This window comes from Lissotriton helveticus, chromosome 5_1, assembly GCF_964261635.1.
Source record: "Lissotriton helveticus chromosome 5_1, aLisHel1.1, whole genome shotgun sequence".
Lineage (NCBI taxonomy): Eukaryota > Metazoa > Chordata > Amphibia > Caudata > Salamandridae > Lissotriton > Lissotriton helveticus.
In genome coordinates, this window is record NC_136065.1 from 2,036,961,284 (window position 1) to 2,036,981,759 (window position 20,476).

The 20,476-nt window shown below is 45.8% G+C and overlaps 1 protein-coding gene across 1 annotated transcript in view; it reads left to right on the plus strand.

Moving 5' to 3' along the window:
* Positions 1 to 20,476, plus strand: part of LOC144756224 (complement C4-like) — a 1,111,910-nt gene that overhangs the window by 413,553 nt on the left and 677,881 nt on the right. Inside the window, exons 13-14 of the mRNA XM_078645841.1 lie at positions 1,089 to 1,271; positions 5,944 to 6,096. Of these exons, the coding sequence (XP_078501967.1) occupies positions 1,089 to 1,271; positions 5,944 to 6,096 (336 nt within the window). The remainder of the gene's footprint in view (positions 1 to 1,088; positions 1,272 to 5,943; positions 6,097 to 20,476) is intronic.

The window sequence follows — 20,476 nt, forward strand, 5'->3', positions numbered from 1 at the left end:
AATTTGAAGAGGCAATTGCAGTTGGTGAGGTTGCAGTGAATAGCAAGCACCAGAAACAGCTGTCCTCGAAATCGCATCAGACTGTCAGCCTTGACTGGCTTCCCAAATCATTACGGACTGACCTCTTGGAAGACACCACAGATTTTAAACACTCACTCAAGGGTAGTCATCGTGCAATGGGAACAAAATATTAAGAGGGCAGCCATCATCCGACATCCGGCCATCCAGAAATATAAAACAAACACTTGGAAAGACAATCAGTCATCTCTTTAATACCTGGGTAGAGCTCTGTTGCCTTTGTCAGTGCTTGTTAGCTTTTCTGTCGTGACAAGTGTAAACATAGTTCTTCCTAAATGGCATCTGGTATATCAGTAGGCACATATATGCATGACAAGGACCATTCGAAGATAGTTGGCAGTGCATCAACACACATGCAAACACATAGCCTTCTTGGAATGGTTGTTCACATACAGGACAAGCATTCCAAGATTACACGTCATGCATGTGCATCCATGCTCATGCAGGCCACAGCCAGCCTTCCTTTAGTTTATTGTTAGACTTTAATTTGAATTTACAATTTTAAGATGGCAGATGGTCATTTTAGAACAAGTAAATAGGAAAGATGTGCATATAAAGTATTTATGGTACATCAAACATGTCGGCCCTTCTGAAGCATAGCAGTAAACATAGGTTGAATTTGTCAAATCAGTGGAAAACCTTGAAGAGTTATCAGACATGTTATAAAGCTGATTAAGATCCGGATATCAGTTATTTCTCATTTCTCCTCATGTGTTTTTAAATCACAGAACTGTGCATATATTCTTTAATTTGCATTCTTTTCTTCACTGTCTGGACATTTTCATCTAACTGCTATCTTGTTTCCCCTTCACTCCTCCCCACAACTCAAATTATATCTCATTTCTCTTCTTTTCTTGTTAGACCTCCATTTTGCCCCATTCTTTCTCTTTTCTCTTCACTTGTATTCCTTTTCTTCCACTCAGTTCCTCTTCCATTTCCTCCTCTCTACAGTCTACTCTTATACTCCTGTTCCTTGTGACGTCAGTGTTCCTTTCTCTCCCCCTTCACAGGCTTTGAACAAAGGCCAGATACTCTTCTTGAGGAGAGTGGCAAGGACAGATCTCACCAATATCCAGTTCATGGTCACTGGGGATATGATCCCATCTATCCGGCTGGTCGTCTACTACTACCTCGGGGACGAGATTGTAGCCAACTCGGTGTGGATGGATGTGGAGGATTCCTGTGAAGGAAGGGTAAAAAAACTTGAAAGGGATGGGGAACTAAAACCTTTGAAGGGGAGTGATATCTCGCTTTCGCGGGGGAGAAGAAAGCACTTCCATTTATTCTGTTATTTGGAAAAAGGTATATGATAGCATCTTTATGAAGTTAAACCAAGAACAAGATCTGCATTGCTATGAAGAGAGCAACAATCTTTTCACTGCAATTTGTGCTTTGACAGATAATGGAAATATTAAAAACAGGAGGCCTGCCACTAATGTTAAGAAGTGAGAACAATATAAATAAATTGAAGGGCCATTGATTAAGGGACGATGTGAGAGTTCTGTACATTGTATTACTCCCTGTGTAGAGCTGAATAACGTTCTTTGGGTTAAAGTCCGTTTAAGCTAAAGACTGATTGATCTACTTGCCCAAAGAATTTAGAGTTCATTGGCCCGAAAGGTAAATTTATACATGCAGATTTATTTACGTGTAAATTTACTCCTGCACCAAGGTGTAAATCTACATTTGTTTGGTATTCACCATTTCTGAATGTTGATTTACACCTAAGTGTAAAATTACATGTCTCCAGGCCCTGAAACCAGAGGGTGGAGGCATCTAAAACTGAACGTACAAGTTTAAGGTTATTACAAGTTACTTTTTTACATGCATGTCCCTGATGTAAAGCAGTGAGCGCAAATGTTGTGTCATATGATATCAGAATATTCAATAATTAGGGGCTTTTTGGATAAACTGCTTCGTCTCCTTGCAAATGTAATGGGCGGGCAGGTGCAATTGGGGCAAGTCCCATGGTTCAAACGTCATAAACATTCTGCAGGGTTTCAGGGTCTGGCATTGATTTGGGCGAAGTAGATTAAAGCCATGTCTTTAAAAGCGGCGCTAGCAGCAGAGTCAGAGTATGGTTGAAAGATGTGCACAGTTGAGCGCAAGCTGATGTTGCAGCATAATTGTGAATACATCAACAGGCAGAGGCGCATAAGGCGTGAAACCCATTTCTGATCATGAGGGAAGATTGACAGGATAAATATGCTTATGGCTTATATGATTAATAGTGTGGTTGGTACTATCTTAAGACTAAGTGTAACTGCACCATGCCGAATTTTAGAGTGCGAATGCCATGCAGAAGTAATACAACAATATCGAGAAGTTGACCACATGATTCATGATTTATGTGAGGCAAGGCATCTTTTCAGCCAGCAGATGGCACTAGTTTATTATCGATCATTATCATTGATGGGCACCCATGCCATGTCATAGTGGCTCTGTTCGATGTTATTACAATGTTCCAGACTATGGTCACTCAGATGACAAATGGTCAAGAGTTATTAATTCAGTCTAGATTACGTTATAATGTTTTATTATGCGGCACTGATAATTATGTACTTGTATGTGACTAAAAATTAAATAAAGAGCTATTGAACTAAAAAGTAAACACATTATAATAAATGGTTGTATTAATATATTTCAATAACATTCAAAAATCCTCCTTTATCAGCATTGTAATATCAAAATAATATTTAGTAAATGTGTTGAAAATAATTGTATTTTTCATTAATAGTTACATTAAATCATTTTTTTAAAGTGCCTAATATTTAATTCTTAATTTATTGCAATATTTAATGCTAAAACAATTAAATAAATACACAGATGTGTATGTGTGAGATTTTTTTTACATTAATTCCTATTAGGTTTTATTTTAAGTCCTTTCTTCATTATTTTTTATGAGAGTTTGTTACAGTACCTATGAGTGACCCTGTCTGGTGCTAGACTTACTCAAAGGCTGGACTGAAGTACATTTACAACTGATTTGTGACATTTTAGGCTGTAGTAATTTTAGAAGTGTAGTTTGTGAATGTAATGGTCTGATACCTATGTGGTTGGGTGTTCTTGTTAGTATGGTCCTCCCTAAACCCCACCGTAACCCTCCCTAAACCCCTCTTACTTTGTAGTAAGTATTCCTCATTGCCAGCCACTCCACTTTGTCCCTCCCTCATTTGCTACTAAGGGGCAGATTACAATCTTGCCCGGAAAGCATTCCGACCAATTCGGTTCAGGAATGCTTTCCGAACGCCTCAGATCGGAGAAGTTCAACCCAGCGATTTGGATGCATCCAGATGCTTCCGGAAACAATTTGGTCGGACTCCCATTGACTTCAAAGGGAGCCTGTGTTCCGAACGAGAAAACAGGCTCCCATTGAAGAAAGTGGTGGCTGGGAAAAATTGTGCACCCCAAAGACAGATTTCGACAGCCATTTCCTTCCGGGCAAGCCGAATCGGAACGGCTGTCCGAATCTTTCATCATAATCGCTCGCTCAGAAGCCGTGTCCATAGAGCTGTAAGAAACGGCTTAGAAAGGCTCGCCCGGTGTGAATGTCTTTCAGAACCGATTCAGTCAGCCCTAATGGTTTCCGGGCATCGTAATCGGCCGTTCGGATCTGGGTACAATTCGGTCAGGAACAAGGGCTCCGTTTTGGATTTGGCAAACCAAAATCTGATTCAGAGCCCTTCCGAAAGGGATCGTAATCGACCCCTAAGTAGTAAACCTACATGTGTGGAGATCTCCCCTGTATAAAAAGACCTGGGAGGCAGTGGTGGAGATTTACACTTGTAGGCTTGTGAACTGCCTATTTCTCTCCTTCCCTTTATGGGTAAAGTGATAGAGAAATTTGTTAATAGGCATTTGTCTAGATACATCGAGGAGACAAATGGACTGGATCCATCCCAGTCGGGTTTCAGGCCGAGACATACCACCGAGACCACCTTGCTGTCAGTCGCAGACGATCTACACATTTTCCAGGATAAAGGTCATTCTGTTATCCTGGTTCTGTTGGATCTGTCTGCGGCGTTTGACACCGTGTCATATGACATCATGACCACCAGGCTTGTTAACATCAGCCTAGAAGGTGGGGCTCTAGTGTGGTTGAGGAGTTTCCTGACAGATCGCACCCAAACAGTCACCTTGGGTGCCTATCGGTCAGAGGAGTTGGGGATCTCGAAGGGGGTGCCACAGGGCTCTTGTTTGAGCCCTACCCTTTTTAATATCTATGTGGCCCCCCAGCGAACATCATGAGGTCCCAAGGGTTTATCCCTGTGTCATATGCGGATGACACCCAACTCCACTTTCCTTTTAAATACTTCACGGATGTGGTCAGAACTCCTTCTCCCAGGGGATGAAGGCAGTGGCCCACAGGATGGCATCTAACTTCCTGCAATGCAATGTTGCAAAAACGGAGGTGATGCTGTTCGGTGAGGCCAAACTCCTGTGGTCCCCCGACTGGTGGCCGCAAGATCTTGGCCCAGTCCCAGAGCCCAAGCAGGTGGTTAAAAATCTCGGTGTGCGTCTGGCCCAGGAGCTGTCCCTGAAGCAACATGGCAACCAAGTGGTGGGGTCCTGCTTCCATGTCATCGGAATGCTGAGGAAAGTTTTTCCCTTGCTCCCTGACACAACCAGGAGGACGTTAGTGCAGGCCTTAGTGTTGAGTCGCTTGGACTATTGCAATGGGTTGCTTCTATCAGCAAATGAGGGAGTAACTGCCAGATTGCAGGTAGTCCAGAATACCGCGGCCCGTCTTGTTCTAAATCAGCCCTCTCGCACCCCCTCCAAACCCTCTTGAACACCCTGCATTGGCTTCCCATTAAGCAAAGGGTGAAGTACAAGACTTGTTGCATTATATACAAGTGTCTCCAGAAGAAAGGCCCTGTGTATTTGTCTAACAGATTTTTTCCCTATAAACCTTTGAGATCCTTGAGATCTAGTGAACAAGCCCTGTTGCAGGTTCCGAGAGCAAAAAAGGCTAGACAGGGTGGTAGAGCCCTCTCAATTGCTGGCCTGACGCTGTGGAACAGCCTCCCACTTTCCTTGAGACTTTGTAGGGAGTATCTCCCGTTCAGAAAACAGTTAAAAACCTTTTTATTCCAAAACTAGTGTAAATTTTATATACTTACTGCTATGCGCTGGAAGGTTGCCAAAGGCACGGAGATACTCCTTTGGGAGGTGATCCTAGCGCGTTATAAACCCGCAAATAAATAAATAAATAAACTGTATTTTGTAGTAAGCAGTGCTACAGTAGTACGACTGGATGTACTACAAAATGTAGTGTGGACGCCATATGGTTGTTTTTCAAATTCTTTCTTTTCAGGTATTCAACCTTTTAAAATCCATCTTCTTTTATATATAATCATTGTTTTCAGATACATTCCATGTTATTCTGTACCTGTCAATTATTTTAGGTAGGTCCCAATTTAGGGAGAACCAGATGAATTAGCTCATGGCATGTATTTCTTAATGCACTCTGTGCCTCTTGAGCATCTGTTTCATGTGAAGCATCTCACTGCCTACCAGAGACAAACTCCCAACTCCTATCCATAACTTTTGTTATTTTTAAGCTACTTTCACTTGCAGTAAGCCTAGGGTGCCCAACATAAGACCAGATAGGTCAGATCCATGCCAGACATTCAAAACACAGACATGAGATATATTTACATATTGTGTGATCCTGACCAATTTACATGGATCTTGCCTTTCCGAATCAGTTCTAGACACACTTGCTGTATTTATTCACTTGACACACAAAAGGTCTGTTGCTCTAATATAAAAAATAAACCTTCAAAATAACATTAAGAATTCAGGTGTATTGCAAAACATGTCAAGTCAGGCATCTAAATATTTTTTTTTTTAATCCTTTAGCTGCACATTGAAAGCAATGTGAGGAATGACTTGAAGCCGGGCGGTTCTTTGAAAGTGACGATCGAGACAGATGACCAAGCAAAGGTCGCTCTTGCTGCTATTGACACTGCTGTCTACATTTTAAACAAGAAGAACAAGCTGACCCAGAAAAAGGTAAGGCAGTCTGATACTAACCTGTGTGCAGCTTGGTAAAGAGACCACTATTACAGTACTTGTTCTCCATCACCAGGGCTTCCCTGGCACGTGCTATCACCCAAACCTCCATGCCAAAATCACCATCATCAAAACCTCTACTAGTCCTATTTTGGCAGATGTTTGTACTACAGCTTCTTGACAACGCATCACCATCAGTCCCACTGCAATGTCTATTTTGACCACTTAGTACACCTCTACATTGTGAAGCACCATCAGCAGTCCCTTTGGGATTTCTACTGTGATCACTGAGTCCACCATCCATTGTCGAACTTTTCAGTACTACCAACAACAGTAACTTTAGAATTTCTACTATGATCGCTGCACACACACAACTTCCTCTCCTCCTTTAATGACAACTAACCCAGCTATAAAAAATAGCCCTACTATTATTGCTGCTTGTACCACTGTGTGCTGAAACACAACTTTCATCAGTGCCACTACCAGTAAGTAAGTAACTGTCTGAGCTACTTTTTACCACCAACAATACCTTCACTACTTGCATATCACATCCAATCCCCCTTTTTTCAATCACTACAAACCATGAGAAACATCTTTGTGTCAATGATTCAACACTATCATAACGACAACACTTCCACTCCTACTTCTAAAAATTGAATCACCTCCGGACCCTAGTTCCTTCCTCATCAACAAAGTCCAGCAGTACTACCTATTTTGCCACCACACACTTTGTTTGTAGGACCTTTACCACCATTATTACCGCAATATTTTTTTGAGGTCTACCATTAGATGCATGCTCCTTCCGCTGCCACCTTATAATTGTGCCTACCTAATCATGGTTATATATTCTACATTCACTATCTCAACCTCCTTCATTATCACTGCTTGTACCACCATCTATTGGGACCATTGGCACCATTCCCTTTGTAGACACTGCCTCTATTGCTTTTCTATTCCCATCATCCATAACACTATAACCTTCTCCCCAAGTACTACCCCACACCACACCACATCACTACTTACTCACCTAGCTGTCACACCGAAGGCCTTAATCACTTTCTCAACAGTATATTTAATCCTGCTAATGCTGTTGTCTTCATCTGCCCCACACCCTGCATCTGCTACCACGGTGCAGCCATGCACTAATACATGGATTAACTCTTAGATAAAGTGCAGGTGGGCTGTGAGCAGAGAATGGGCATTCTAGGGCTGGAAAAGAACAATTGTACATTTGTAAATGTGTGAGTATTCACAAACGGGTATTCACATACTACTTGCCACTTTGCAACAGTACATCTATTTCCATGGTGGTAAGAGGAGTGTAACGCCCTCAAAATTTGTGTACAGGAAGAGGTTTCTCCAGGAAGACAAAAAAGTTCCTTTAAGAAAAAAACGAAACAAAGCCCTAGCACTGTCAATTTTCTCAAGCACCAGTATTTGTGATGGATTCTTCTACCCGTGTGAAAATCCCTAGGGCACTAGACTGGAAACTCCAAAAGTAGTACTCCTGCTTGTCAGCAGGTGACACTTTGTGTCTGTGCGCCGACATTGTTCTGCTCCACAAGTGATGAATAGAGCCTCATAAAAGCGTCACTCAATCCTGCTGACGCAGCTCCTTTGTTTCTGCTCCTTCAGATGAAGATCAGAAACTCCGCCCATCTATTTCTTCACTCTGTGAAGCCATTTTTTTCATTCAAAGATTTTCCATTGTGCAACGGAACAACGAATTGTACACTAAGAAAATGATTGGAAGAACTGTGCGTTGTGACTGCATATGAACTGCTGAAGAAATAAAGAAGAATATATTTTGAAACTACTTTATTGGAATATCAGTACTTTTGATTGGACTTTATTGACTTTTTTACCTAGATTTGCTCAGGTTGAGAATTGTTGAAAATTATATATAACAGTCATACTTTGTATGCCTGTCTGATTACAACTTTTGACAAGGGTTGTATCTCCACCTTAGAGCATTAACTAGATGACCCAACAAGTTGGATTATACGAGTGAACACTATCCATTGCGCATAAAATTCCCTCTTGTCAGTTCTTGTTTTAAAGTACCATGGAACATGTCACCTCCAAGACGGCAGAGTTTAAGCCTTGTAAGGGTTGTTGCAAACAGATGTCTATGGCAGATCATCATGAGGTTTGTTTAGGTTCCGCACATGATTCTATGGCTTTAATGCTTGCACCGTGAAGAATCTGAAGGATGTTTGTTGTCGCAAAGCCCCGCAAGACTCCACTTAGGTCTCGCTACAGGTTGAAGTTGAGAATGCGGACTTGAGAGGTTCCAAAGTCCTGTGGCAGGCCATCTTTTGGGTTGAAGTTTTTTGGTAAGTCCAAGAAGAAACATAAAAATCAAAGAGAGAATGGGCCTCTTTCTGCCACTTTCGTTCTCTGCAGAAAGTAGGAGGGAGTCACCATGCCTCCAGGTCTCGCTCTCATTTCACAGAGGACCCAAATCTGGATTTGATTTCAATGCATCCTGCGTTCCTGGGTCCATCAACAATGTTGCACTAGGTTGAAGCCTTTCGAGAGGCCATGCAGCACATCTTTGGCACCCTTCCGTCTCTCTTTGGCACACCTTCAGGCTGCAAGGATATGCAGAGGCTTCCAGTTAGGTTACTGCTGCTTAGTCCTCCTTTGGCATTGTTTGTACCCTTTGAACACAGTTCGAGTTCCACAACAGCATTGATGGTGATTTTGGATATGTGCTAAAGTCTGCGCTGGTCCAACGGATGTCGACAACAGCACCAACTCACCCAACACCAGAAAAGGAGCTGCAACTCATCATGGTCTCTGACTTTATCTCAACTTCGATCAAGATCACGATATGGCATAGCCAATTCTAAGTCCCTTAGACCTATTCTACTGCGTGTTTGTGCATTGAAAATACAGCACCTTTTACGACTGGAGTCAGCAATGTGGAGATAAGAATGGAGGGGATAGGGAAGAGTCTCTTCACTCCCATTATGATTAACACAATTAGTCGTTAGATTTAAAGGATGCCAGTGGGTACTAGGTTGGTGTCGTACCTTAGACCAACTAACAGAGAAAGCACATCACTTGCAACAGTGATTATGAGGGCTGCTGAACTCCTTGACCCCCATCTCCCCACTATAGAGGTAAAAACAATTGTTTTAACTTTTGTCCTTCAGCCTGACGAGGCATCAAACAAACCTCTTCTAACTTTCAATAAGGCCATCAAAAGTTTTTGTGCACTTGTGCAAAACTGTGTTCTGGCCCACTGATCATTCGACATGTCACCCACTGTCAGAGACCAGCTACAGATTATCTTTACTTTTTTATCTCAGCATCCAGCCAGTGTTTGAGGGTACAGCTGTCCACCAGCAGACTCCAAACATATGGAAACATTTGGCAGGTAATTTTCTCTTCTGCCAAGCAATGCCTTGTAAATGCCAACTGCCTTCTTTTTGATGCTACACTCATGCACTGGACATGTTCGGTTAGATGTTACCGGCAGTCCTAGAAGACTTACGGGGTTCCTCGGCCCAAACAATTCAGGATGGCTGAGTTGTGGGTAAGTTTGTCATCTGCTCAAGTATAGACAACACATAATGTCTAGGAAGGGCTATTGGGACACACATGGGACAACATGGATAAGGTCCATAGGCTTCTCAGGGGAATCCAGGCATCCTTAATGGACTTCCCCTTCAATGGTGCCAGTAGATTTGGTGAAAAGGCGGACTCGATTCTGGAGTGTTTTAAGGAGAGTTGAGCCACAGTATGCTCTTTGGGTCTTTTGACCCTAATCCGGCAATCCCCCAACAGTTCCAGCCTTTTTGTGCCAAAGAAGGATGGAGGGCTGCATCCTTTTTTAGATATTTTCCCTCTAAATGCCTTCTTGTTAAAGGACACATTGAAGATGATCATGCTGACCCAGGATCTTTCTGTCCTGGGACCCAGAGATTCAATGTTGGTGTCTATTTTCACATCCATCTATTAGACCCTTAGGGGCTACCTGCAGAACAAGGTCAGCCACAAGTACTTTCAGTTTGCCGGGCTCACTTATGGGCTCACCGGTGCCCAATTGGGTGTTCACAAAGGTGATGGTGGTGGTCTTTGCCTATCTGCGGAGGTTTGTGTACCAGTCTTACCTTACTTCGATGACTGACTGTTAAAGGTAGGCTCGCCACATTCAGCCACATACCACCTCCAGATGACATGAACCTCTTGACATTGTTAGGGTTCTCAATCAACTTACTGCAGTCACACCTGAACCCTTTGTTGAGGTTGCCTTCATGGGAGACATCCTGGATATCGTGTACCTCCAGACCAACGAGTCCAGGACATTCAGGCTGTGATCCCAATGTTTCAGCTTCCAACCTGGGTGTCAGTGACGATGGCTCTGAGGCTTATTGGCCTGCTTGCCGCCTTAATCCTGCTTGCCAACCATGCTCAATGTTATATGCAGACTCTGAAGTGGGTTCAGAGTCTCGATAATGTTTCTTAAAGATATATCCTTACCGAAGGTAAGTAACTTGTGCGACTAGCTTAGTCACTGTTGCTTAGCGGATCAAGAATGGCGGTTACACCCAGAGGTTGTGCAACGAAGGGGAGAACCATGGCTTAGTCTCTTTGCCACTGCTGAAAATGTGCATTGTCAACAGTTTTGAATGTTGGAGTTCTCAAGGTACATTCTGCATGCAGCAATGAACGGGACTCTTGTATGCCTTCCCACTGATACCTCTCCTCTCCAGAGTTCTGAAAGTAATGACCAGGCCCAAGTCATCCTAGTGACCTTAAATTGGGTCAAGAAAGTGTTGTACCCAGATGCTGGGCTAGGTTTGTTGATTAGTGCGGCCCCCGCCAGGCAGGCGCGTTGCAGGCCAAACTGTCGGATATATTGTTGTTTGGTCTGTCTCTGATCCAGTTAGGCCTTGCTGTAGGCATTGTTAAAGGCTACTTGTCAGCCCTTTTTATGTTTACCGGACCAGCTGTCCCTGTTCAAATCACATGTTGTGATATGTTTATTGCCAGAATCTCTTGTGATGTCACAGTGGGACTTCAGTTTGCCCCTCACTGTCCTAAAATGTACCACTTTACAGTTGTCCAGTGCACCTCCTCACATTAAAAATTGTCTATCTGGTTGTGATAACCTCAGAAGGGAGCTTCAGGACAATTTGGTCCAGCCTCCTTTTACTACTTTTTTCCTGGTGTTTCGTACTAAAGATCTCTTCTTACTGAAGGTGGTGACTACTTTTCACATCTAGCAAGCCATCATTCATCCAACTTTAATTACACCATCTCATACCTCAAAAGAGGAAGAGAGACTCCATTGCTAGGACCCCAACAGAGCACTGAGCTTTTCCATTGTTTGTGCTAAGGAACATTGGGTGGATGAACAGATCTTTGTGAGGTTCTCTGCCACAAAGAAGGACAAGGCGGGTCAGAAATGTACCATCTACTGATGGATAGTTCTCTGTAGTAAGATCTGCTACGCATTGGGCAAGGACCCTCCATAAGACCTGAGGGCTAATACCACTAGAGCAAAAGCTACTACCACTGCATTGGTACACGCAATACCTGTTAAGGGTATCTCTCAGGCTCCTACTCGGCATCAGTGCACACATTCGCGAAACACTACTGCCTTTGAAAGCCAACTAAGGGGGAAAGGGCAGTTCACCGACTCGGGCCTGCAGGATGTTTTGATGTGAGCCATTCCACAGACCCACCATCTTGTTATGTTATGTTATGTTAATTTAGTCTTTTATAGGGCACGGCTACTCGAACAGAGTGTCCCAGCGCTTTATTGACAACCTGAGAAAGACAAACACAACACAGTGATAAAAAAGACAGAGCCAGCAAAATAAAAGAGGGGAATCTAACGGGCAAAGAGCCAGGTTTTAAGGCCCTTCCTGAAGGTCAGCAAATTAGAAGTGCTACGTAATGCCAAAGGCAAAGCGTTCCAAAGCAGTGGAGCCCGCAGCCTAAAAGAACGGCCTCCGATGCGGGCCTTCTTCACTCGAGGAACCGCAGCGAGGAACAACGATTCAGATCTCAGAGATCGTGCCGGATGGTAGAAGGCAAGCCTCCTTTGAAGATATTTAGCCCCCGAGGCGTAAAGAGCCTTATGTACCAGGGTCAGGGCCTTGAAGTCTATCCGCTTTCGGTTAGGCAGCCAATGAAGAGACTGCAAGAGGCCGGAGACTCTGGCTCGCCTATGAAGGCCAAAAATGGCTCGCACGGCTGTGTTCTGGACCACCTGCAGCCGCTGTAAAAGATATTCCGGCAGACCCAGGTATAGGACGTGGGAATAGTCCAGTCTTGAGCCAATTAAGGCCTGTACCGTAGTCCTCCTATGGTCCTCAGAAAGCAGAGGAAGAAACGTCCGAAGCATCCTGAGGAGGCCAAAACAGGTGCCCGTAAGGGCAAGGATCTGAGATCTTAAAGTCAGACCAATGTCAAACTTGATCCCCAAGTTCTTAGCCACCTGAGACGAGCGCGCTGGAGGAGACACATCAGCGGGCCACCATTCCTGCCAGTCTGGATCGGATTGGCAGCCGAAGAAGAGTATCTCAGATTTATCTGAGTTGCACCTGAGGCTGTTCAGCTGGAACCATTTAAACACAGCCCCCAGGCACTCACAGATACTCTCTCCATCGAAATCCTCTCCTTTCCCGCAGGTAAAGAGGAGCTGGGTATCGTCAGCATAGGATACGATCTGGGCCCCAAAAGACTCGGCCAGTGCCGCCAGAGGGGTCATAAAGATGTTAAAAAGAGTCGGGCTCAGCACAGAGCCCTGCGGGACTCCGACTCCCAAAGGCGGCATCTCGGCAGAACTAGATGAGGCCCAGACCGTTTGTCGACGGCCAGCCAGAAATGATCTAAACCAGCTAAGCACCGTCCCCCTCAGACCGATCTCACAAAGTCTGACAAGCAGACCCTCGTGGGGGACTGTGTCGAAGGCCGCCGACAAGTCAAGCATTACAAGCATGGCTTTGCCACCCGAATCCAGTGCCTCCTTAATGGCTTCAGACACCTCCAACAACGCCGTCTCGGTGCTAAGGTTAGGGCGGAAGCCAGATTGAGTGGAGTGAAGCAGGTCATGAGATTCTAAAAAGTTAGAAAGCACAATATGCACATGCTTCTCCAATATCTTGGCCAACGCAGGGAGGAGAGAAATAGGCCTATAATTGGCCAAGACCGCAGGATCAAGACCAGGCTTCTTAAGGAGGGGAATGACCATCGCCTGCTTCCAGGCCTGTGGGACCATCCCCCGGTTCAAAGAGAGATTCAGGAGGGAATTCGCCAACGGATTCACAACTGCCGCCATCTTCGCCAAAAATTTGGCCGGGCATGGGTCAAGCGGCGAGCCCGATTTCAGACTGGCCATAAGTGTCAATGACAAAGGAACTGAAATAGGCGGAAAGTCTGCCAGGACTAACCCTAGAGGGACCGATGGACCTGGACCATCCTCAGAACTAGGGGAGACTACAGCCGGCCTCAACGGAAAAGAGTCCTGAATCAGCTTTATCTTAGTCGTAAAGAAGTTGGCAAGATCAGAAACCCACGCCTCGGTGGACGCGATTTGGATCGAATTAGACCGTGGGGCCGTAAATTCCCTAACAATTGTGAAAATCTCCTTGCAGGAATTAGAGGCAGCCTCTATCCTCCTAGCAAAATAGCCTTTCTTTTCAAGGAGGATATCCCGATGATACGCTTTGACCATGGTCCGATCGGCAAGCCTGGCGGCAGAATCGTACTGAGCACGCCAAGCCCTTTCAGCCACCTTGCACTGCCTTCGAGACGCCGACAGCGCTTCAGTGAACCAAGGGGCTGAAGCTCGTTTAGATAACAAGCGAGGGGCCATCCCAGGGGCTAGGTCATTCAGTCTGTCCACAAGCCACGTCTGCAATCCAGATCCCTATCCAACTCCCCCGAGAGAGGGCAAGGATGGTCAAAGGATGCCTGAGCCAGCATTTCTGGGGTCGCCCGATGATACGCCCTCACCGCTAGTCCCTGCTGTCTGGGCGCAATGCTCGATGATTTCTTTGTGCCCAGTACATAGAAATTGACCAGCCGATGGTCTGTCCAGAGGACCGGCCGAAGTGCCGTCACCTCTATGGGGGACGTAGAAAAGACCTGATCCAAAGTGTGGCCTTTATCATGTGTTGGTTCAAAGAGATAGGGGACCAGGCCAAGGGAGGCCGTGATGTCGGTCAATTTGATCGCATCAGGGTCCAATTCCTCATCCATATGAAAATTAAAGTCACCAGCCAATACACAGTGATCAGCTCTCAGAACCAGTGCTGACATTACAGACTGGAGCTCATCAAAAAAGGATCCGGCCGAGCCGGGGGGCCTATGAACTAACAACCCTTTGACAGATTGATGCGGCGCCAATGATATAGAGAAAGCAAGGGATTCAGACCCTGTGATAGCCTCCGTAGGAATAATCGAGCAAACAACAGATTTATTCACTACGAGTGCCACACCCCCACCCCACCCTTCCAATCTATCTTGCCTAAAAATGTTATATTCTGGGGAAATTGCTGTGGCGATATCAGGATTAGATGAATCTCCTAACCAAGTCTCGGTCAGCATCAGACACATCGGCTTTTCCGTGGTCAGGAGATCAAAAAGCTCCTGAGCATGTCTGTGCACTGATCTGGTGTTTAATAGCAGGCAGAGATGCTTCGCACTGTCCGTCTCCCTGTTTGATAGCGTGGACGGGGTATTGCCTGGAGACCAGCCACATCCAGGACACCTCCTCTTACCCCTATATCGGCCTGGAAAAACTTTATAGCAAGCACAAGATGCCTTTTGTAAAGACCGAAGCTCCAGTGAGGGGTAACAAACCATAATGACGCCAGATGAAGGTAGTCGCGTTGAGCCAGCCCCCCCGCCGCTCCGGTCGCCTCCGGGACGCTGACGGGCGCAGACGGGCTGGACTCTGGCGTGACTCCGGCGTCACTACGGCGAAACGCTGCGCGCAAACGCTGCACGTAGAATGGCTGCTTTATAAGCAGGTCAGCGTGTCCTTGTGACAGCTGGTCTGCTACCCCCAAAAGGCCAGGCGTGCTAAAGACTCACCTAAGATGGCGGCCAAACCTACGGTGGAACAGGGACCCGCAAAGCGCGGTGTAAGAACAATTATAGTGCAGGCGAGGGTAAGGAAGTGGAAGGTACTGCTTTGGTATCTATCAAAAGGTGAGGAATCTGCAGGTAGACGTATCGATCAGATAAACGCTTTTTCTGATGGATCTAACCGCAGATACCTCAAGTCCCTCCAACCTCCCCATTCTATGGAATCTGCACACTGGTTGTCAACTAGTTTTCACTAATCAGTAAAAACTGTGCGTTTGTGGACGTCAAACTTTGGAATGGTATCAGACTGATGTTGTACCCCCCAGCAGAGTATGTTGTCCCTAGAACCAGCTAGCTCACAGTGCCACAATAAGCCCATCTAACCTAGACACCTAGACAAGGAGCGAACAGTTTTAGCAACCTCTGAACATGATAACCTTCTTCCCTCAGGAACCGGGGTGACAGAACAACCTTTCGCTCATACACTCGTGCTCTCATTTGCTCAGAGAAGTATACAAAGAATACAAATATCTACATTTTCAATGTTTATTGAAACAAATGATACTTGTATAGAAAATATGTTCTGCAATGATCAATAGACAGAAGCAGATGAAAGTTATAATAAGTGAACAGAACGAAAATTTCCACCATTGTTCTAAAACAACGTATATTTTTTCAGGTATATGAAATAATATGACAATCTGGTGTACTCCTACTATGCAAAACCCTAATCTATGTGTATAGGTTGTATATGTATTTTCTGCGAAGAAACCGCTTACTGGATGGTCCAACCCCATTACCTGGTGGGTAAGAATGTAGGACCCTGTCTTGGTCACGAGCTGGAGACCCCTGACAGAGATGTCAGTCAGCTGCTTGGCAAAAGCTTCAGCGTGTAGAGCCCTCTCGAAGTCAGCAGAAGAACCTCCTCAAACTATACCAGAAAACAGATGTTTATGTATAAAAAAAGCAAAAAACACACGATTGATGGACGGAATGCTGAACAAGTCATAACATTCACCCCCAGTCAAGAGATCTGGGTTAAATCCATCATTCTTTTGCTGACCATGCCACCCCAGTTTATTTATTTGTTTATTTAAGCAATTTGAAGAGCGCAACAATTACCCGTGTGTGTCTCGGCGCTGAGGACGCGGATGGGTGAAAAGGCCACAGCTGATTATTGAGTGAATAACCAAGTCTTTAGTAACTTCCTGAAAGAGAGCAAAGTAGGGGATGCTTTGATTTGTGAGGGGAGATAATTCCATAGTTTTGCCGTGGCTACGGTGAAACGTTTATCTCCCCAGGAGACCTTGTAGGTGCGGGGGACCATCAGGAGATTGGCAGAAGAGGACCGTAGAGTTCTGCCAGGTGTGTGCGTGTACAAGGCTCTCCTTAGATAGATGGGACCTGATTGACGGATGCTTTATAGGCTATGCAAAGTGCCTTGAATTTGATGCGGTTGGGAATTGTGAGCCAATGCAGCTTTTTCACCTCTGCTGAAATTGGTTGGTGCTTGGGTGTGCCTGTGATGATCCTGGCGGCAGCGTTTTGTATCAGCTGTAGTTTGCTGATTACCTTTTTCTGTGCGTTCAGGAGTAGTCTGTTGCAGTAATCTATTTTAGTCATTACCAGGGAGCTTATCAGGGCCTTACCTCTTACGCCGATGACACTCAACTGGTGTTGGCAGTAAACAACAATGGAGAAAGGGTTGCAGCTAATTTTCAGAAGGGCATGCTCGCCATCAGTAGCTGGATGGCCAGAAACTGCCTCAAATTAAATTTGGAAAAAACAGAGGTCATGATCTTCGGTAAACTACATCCTTGCTGGTCACAAACCTGGTGGCCCCCCTCCATGGGCCCCCCACCAACTCCAGTAACCAAGGTCAGGAATCTGGGCGTTACATTTGATGATAAACTTAACTACGTCTCTCATGCCAATTCAGTGGCATCTGCCTCATTCCACAAATTACGCATGATTAAAAACCTTCTGCCATTTCTTCCTCTGAAAGCTGGAAAAACTCTAGTCAGCACCTTGGTTATGTCATCCATAGACTACTGCAATGGACTGTTCGCAAAACGCCCAAAAGCGGGTCATCCAAAAGCTGCAAACAGTTCTGAACGCAGCAGCTAAATTCTATCAGGAACGCCCAAGTTCAAACCCAACTCCCATGTTGTCAAGAACTACCACTGGCTGTCAGTAAAAAATCGGATAAAGTTCAAGACACTTTGCATTGCCTTTAAATCATCTCGCAACAATGAACCCGAATTTCTAATCAACCACCTAAAAATTCACACACACAATAGGGCACTCCGTTCATCCACTACCCTTCAGCTAATGGTGCCAAGCACTAAAATAGCCTCCTGGGGCAATAGAAGATTTGTGGTCACCACAGCTAAACTTTGGAATACGGTCCCGCTGGAGATCAGATCCTGTCAATCTCTGCTCACATTTAGAAGAATGTTAAAAACCTGGTTGTTCAATCAATAAGCTCTCTATCAGGATCCTCCCACTGCAGTCCGTAGCGCCGAGACACCCCCGGGTATTTGTGCGCTCTACAAATCGCAAAAATAAATAAATAAATAAATACATTTCCTGTATTGGAGGGAAGGAATGGAAGTAGTTTTTTGATTATTCTTAGTGTATAGAATGTAAAATGTAAATGTAAATTGATACTTGCATAGCGCATTACTCACCCGCAAGGGTCTCAAGGCGCTTGTACGAATACCGCTGTGGAACCCATCCTGGCTTTCCCTGTGAGGTGTCCACTCCTGGGCACCCCCAATGTGGAGGCCAGGCATCCTTAGGGTTGTGGGGGCCGTTGTGGAGATTAAGCAAGCTATTGCCCAGAGTTGCAGAGTGGGACTCCATGATTGGAATAGGCACCGAGGCGAGAATTATCAGGTACGTGGAATTTTTGAGCCCAAGACCCGCCGAGGCGGGGAATTGAACCCTCGTCCCGGACTAGACCTCAGCATCAGGGTCTGCCGCTCTAACCATTGAGCCACACTTCTCCAGAAGGCTGAGGAGGTGATGGCATTTGCATGGGCTACGAAGGAGAGTTTGTCAACAAAGATGACGCCAAGGTTTCTTACTTTCTGTACTGGAGGAGATGGGGGCCTAGTTCAGGAGGCCGCCAGGCAGGGGACCATGTGGGGTGTAGTTTGCTGAAGATCATGACCTCCGTTTTGTCTGAGTTTAATTTTAAACAGTTTTTGGCCATCCAGGAGCTGATGACGATCATGCCTGCTTGGAATCTGGCCGCTATTTCTCCTCCATTGTTATTGATAGCTAGGACCAGTTGTGTGTCATCGGCATGGGTTTTGATGGTTTTGGCCAGGTCCGACACATAGATATTAAATAGTGTCGGACTTAAATAGTGTTTAGACCTGTACATATGCAAATCAGCCTTTACCCTCTGCCTCATGGGAACAGTCCAGCCTGAACTGCTAAGCCAGGTCCTTCCTGGACCGGAAACAAGCATCCTAGGACCGGTTTCGGGCTTGCAGCCCTCATTAGCCATGATAGTTTGATTCCAGTGGCACAGTGAGCCCAGCACGTAAATAACAAACACTTTTGCACATCGTACATGTAGACCTTGTGCATAATGCCAAGGCAGTATGATAGTGTTCTCGCATAGTTAATTTGTGTAAGCAAGAGTCACAGATACAAATGTGTGTCAAAAGTCAATGTGAAAACGTGGAGCCTGGCAACTTTCAGAAAGATCCGTGTACATGTAGAAATGCTAACGTTTCCTACTAGGCCTTACTGGGACCATGCCAGCCTTATGAAGCATGGCCTACACCCTGAAATAAAATCAAAACTACAGGATAGAATTGTCTTTAATAATCCATCATGCTCTCTTGGTGCCCAATGTGAATTCATCCAATATAATGTCCCCAAATATCTTTGGTGTTCATTAAGTCCTGTATGTATAGAGAGTCAAGTTATAGATGAAAATGCAAAATGGTTAAGACCACTTGTCCTGTCAACCATTAATCCCAAGCAATACTGTTAGAATCGGAGGTCTCTGGTTGGCACAGGTATGCACTTGTGACAAGCAGGGACCTTCTCCTCTAGTCAGGGCAAGGGAACTACTCCGTAAGAATAACCCCTGCTCACCCTCTAGGTTGCGTGGCGCGAGCAGACAAGGCTAATCCTCAGGGCGATAGTTAGTTAAGCATTTATGACCACATACAGTAAACCCACTGACCCACCACAGACGGACACCGTCGTAAGGTTGTATCAAAAATACGTAGACTTTATGTAAAAATACTTCATATGCAGGATTATCACAAGACCATATAACGTTTAGCGATTGAGGCCACCACATTTAAATAGGCAATTGTTCTTAAGTGTTCTTGGTCAGCAAGGTACGCTGAGGGTCGATGCGTGCTTCGCGCTGGAGAAGCGACCCGTAGATGAATGATAGACGACAGGGAAAATAAACGTTGCGGACCCTGGATCCGATGTGAACTCGGGATAGAGTTCGAGTGTACCTTGCGTGGCATTTCAGGCACGGCCACTAGGGAGGGCGGACCCGGGACGAGGCCGACGGTTCTCCGAAGGATCTATCCGGCTCAGAGCCCCCTCAAGGTGCGAGGCGGGTGAGCTGGACGGTGTGGATGGTTGTGGCGACCTGGGGTCTGGTGCAGCTCACGGGGCGAGGCGCCGTTCAGGCCTACGGGGCTTACTACTTCTTAGCACGCTAGGTCGTACCTGTGGATCTGTGTGGGGCGTCGCGTTCTCGGGCAGACGGGTGCACCACCGGGCCTCCGGTACCAACGTACAAAAGGCCTTCTTGAGGTGCAGTACGGACCTTGGTATGCAGGAGGGCAAAGCGAGACAGTCGGATACGTATCGACGTACGGACCGTCCGAGGCTATCAGATGCGCCTCAAGCAGATTCCGGCAGGAGAAAATGAGAGGCGCACAACGCGCTCCGTAGCAGGCGAGGTGACAGGAGAGCGGGCGGCCCGGCACTGAAGCGGAGAGCGACACAGGCTTGAGTGGGCCTCTCTGAGGCAGGGCGACCAGGCTCCGAGCTGTCACGACCTTAGGAGGGGTGAAGGCACCCGAGTCACAACTCCGGGGAGGGAAAATAATTTAAGGCCCAACAGCAGACGGGCACAGGAAGAATAGAACCCAATGGTCCTGGGGTTCAGTTCAGGGGGCAAGCTCGAGATCAAGCCCTTGGAGATCGTTTCAGGCACAAGTCTTCAAAGTCCTCTCTGGTCTTTTCCTCTCCGTTCTCAGCAAGGCACCACTGCAGGCCAGTCCTTCAGGGCAGGGACCGGTTTCCGTCCTTCAGCTTCTCTTGGTCCTTCTAGTCA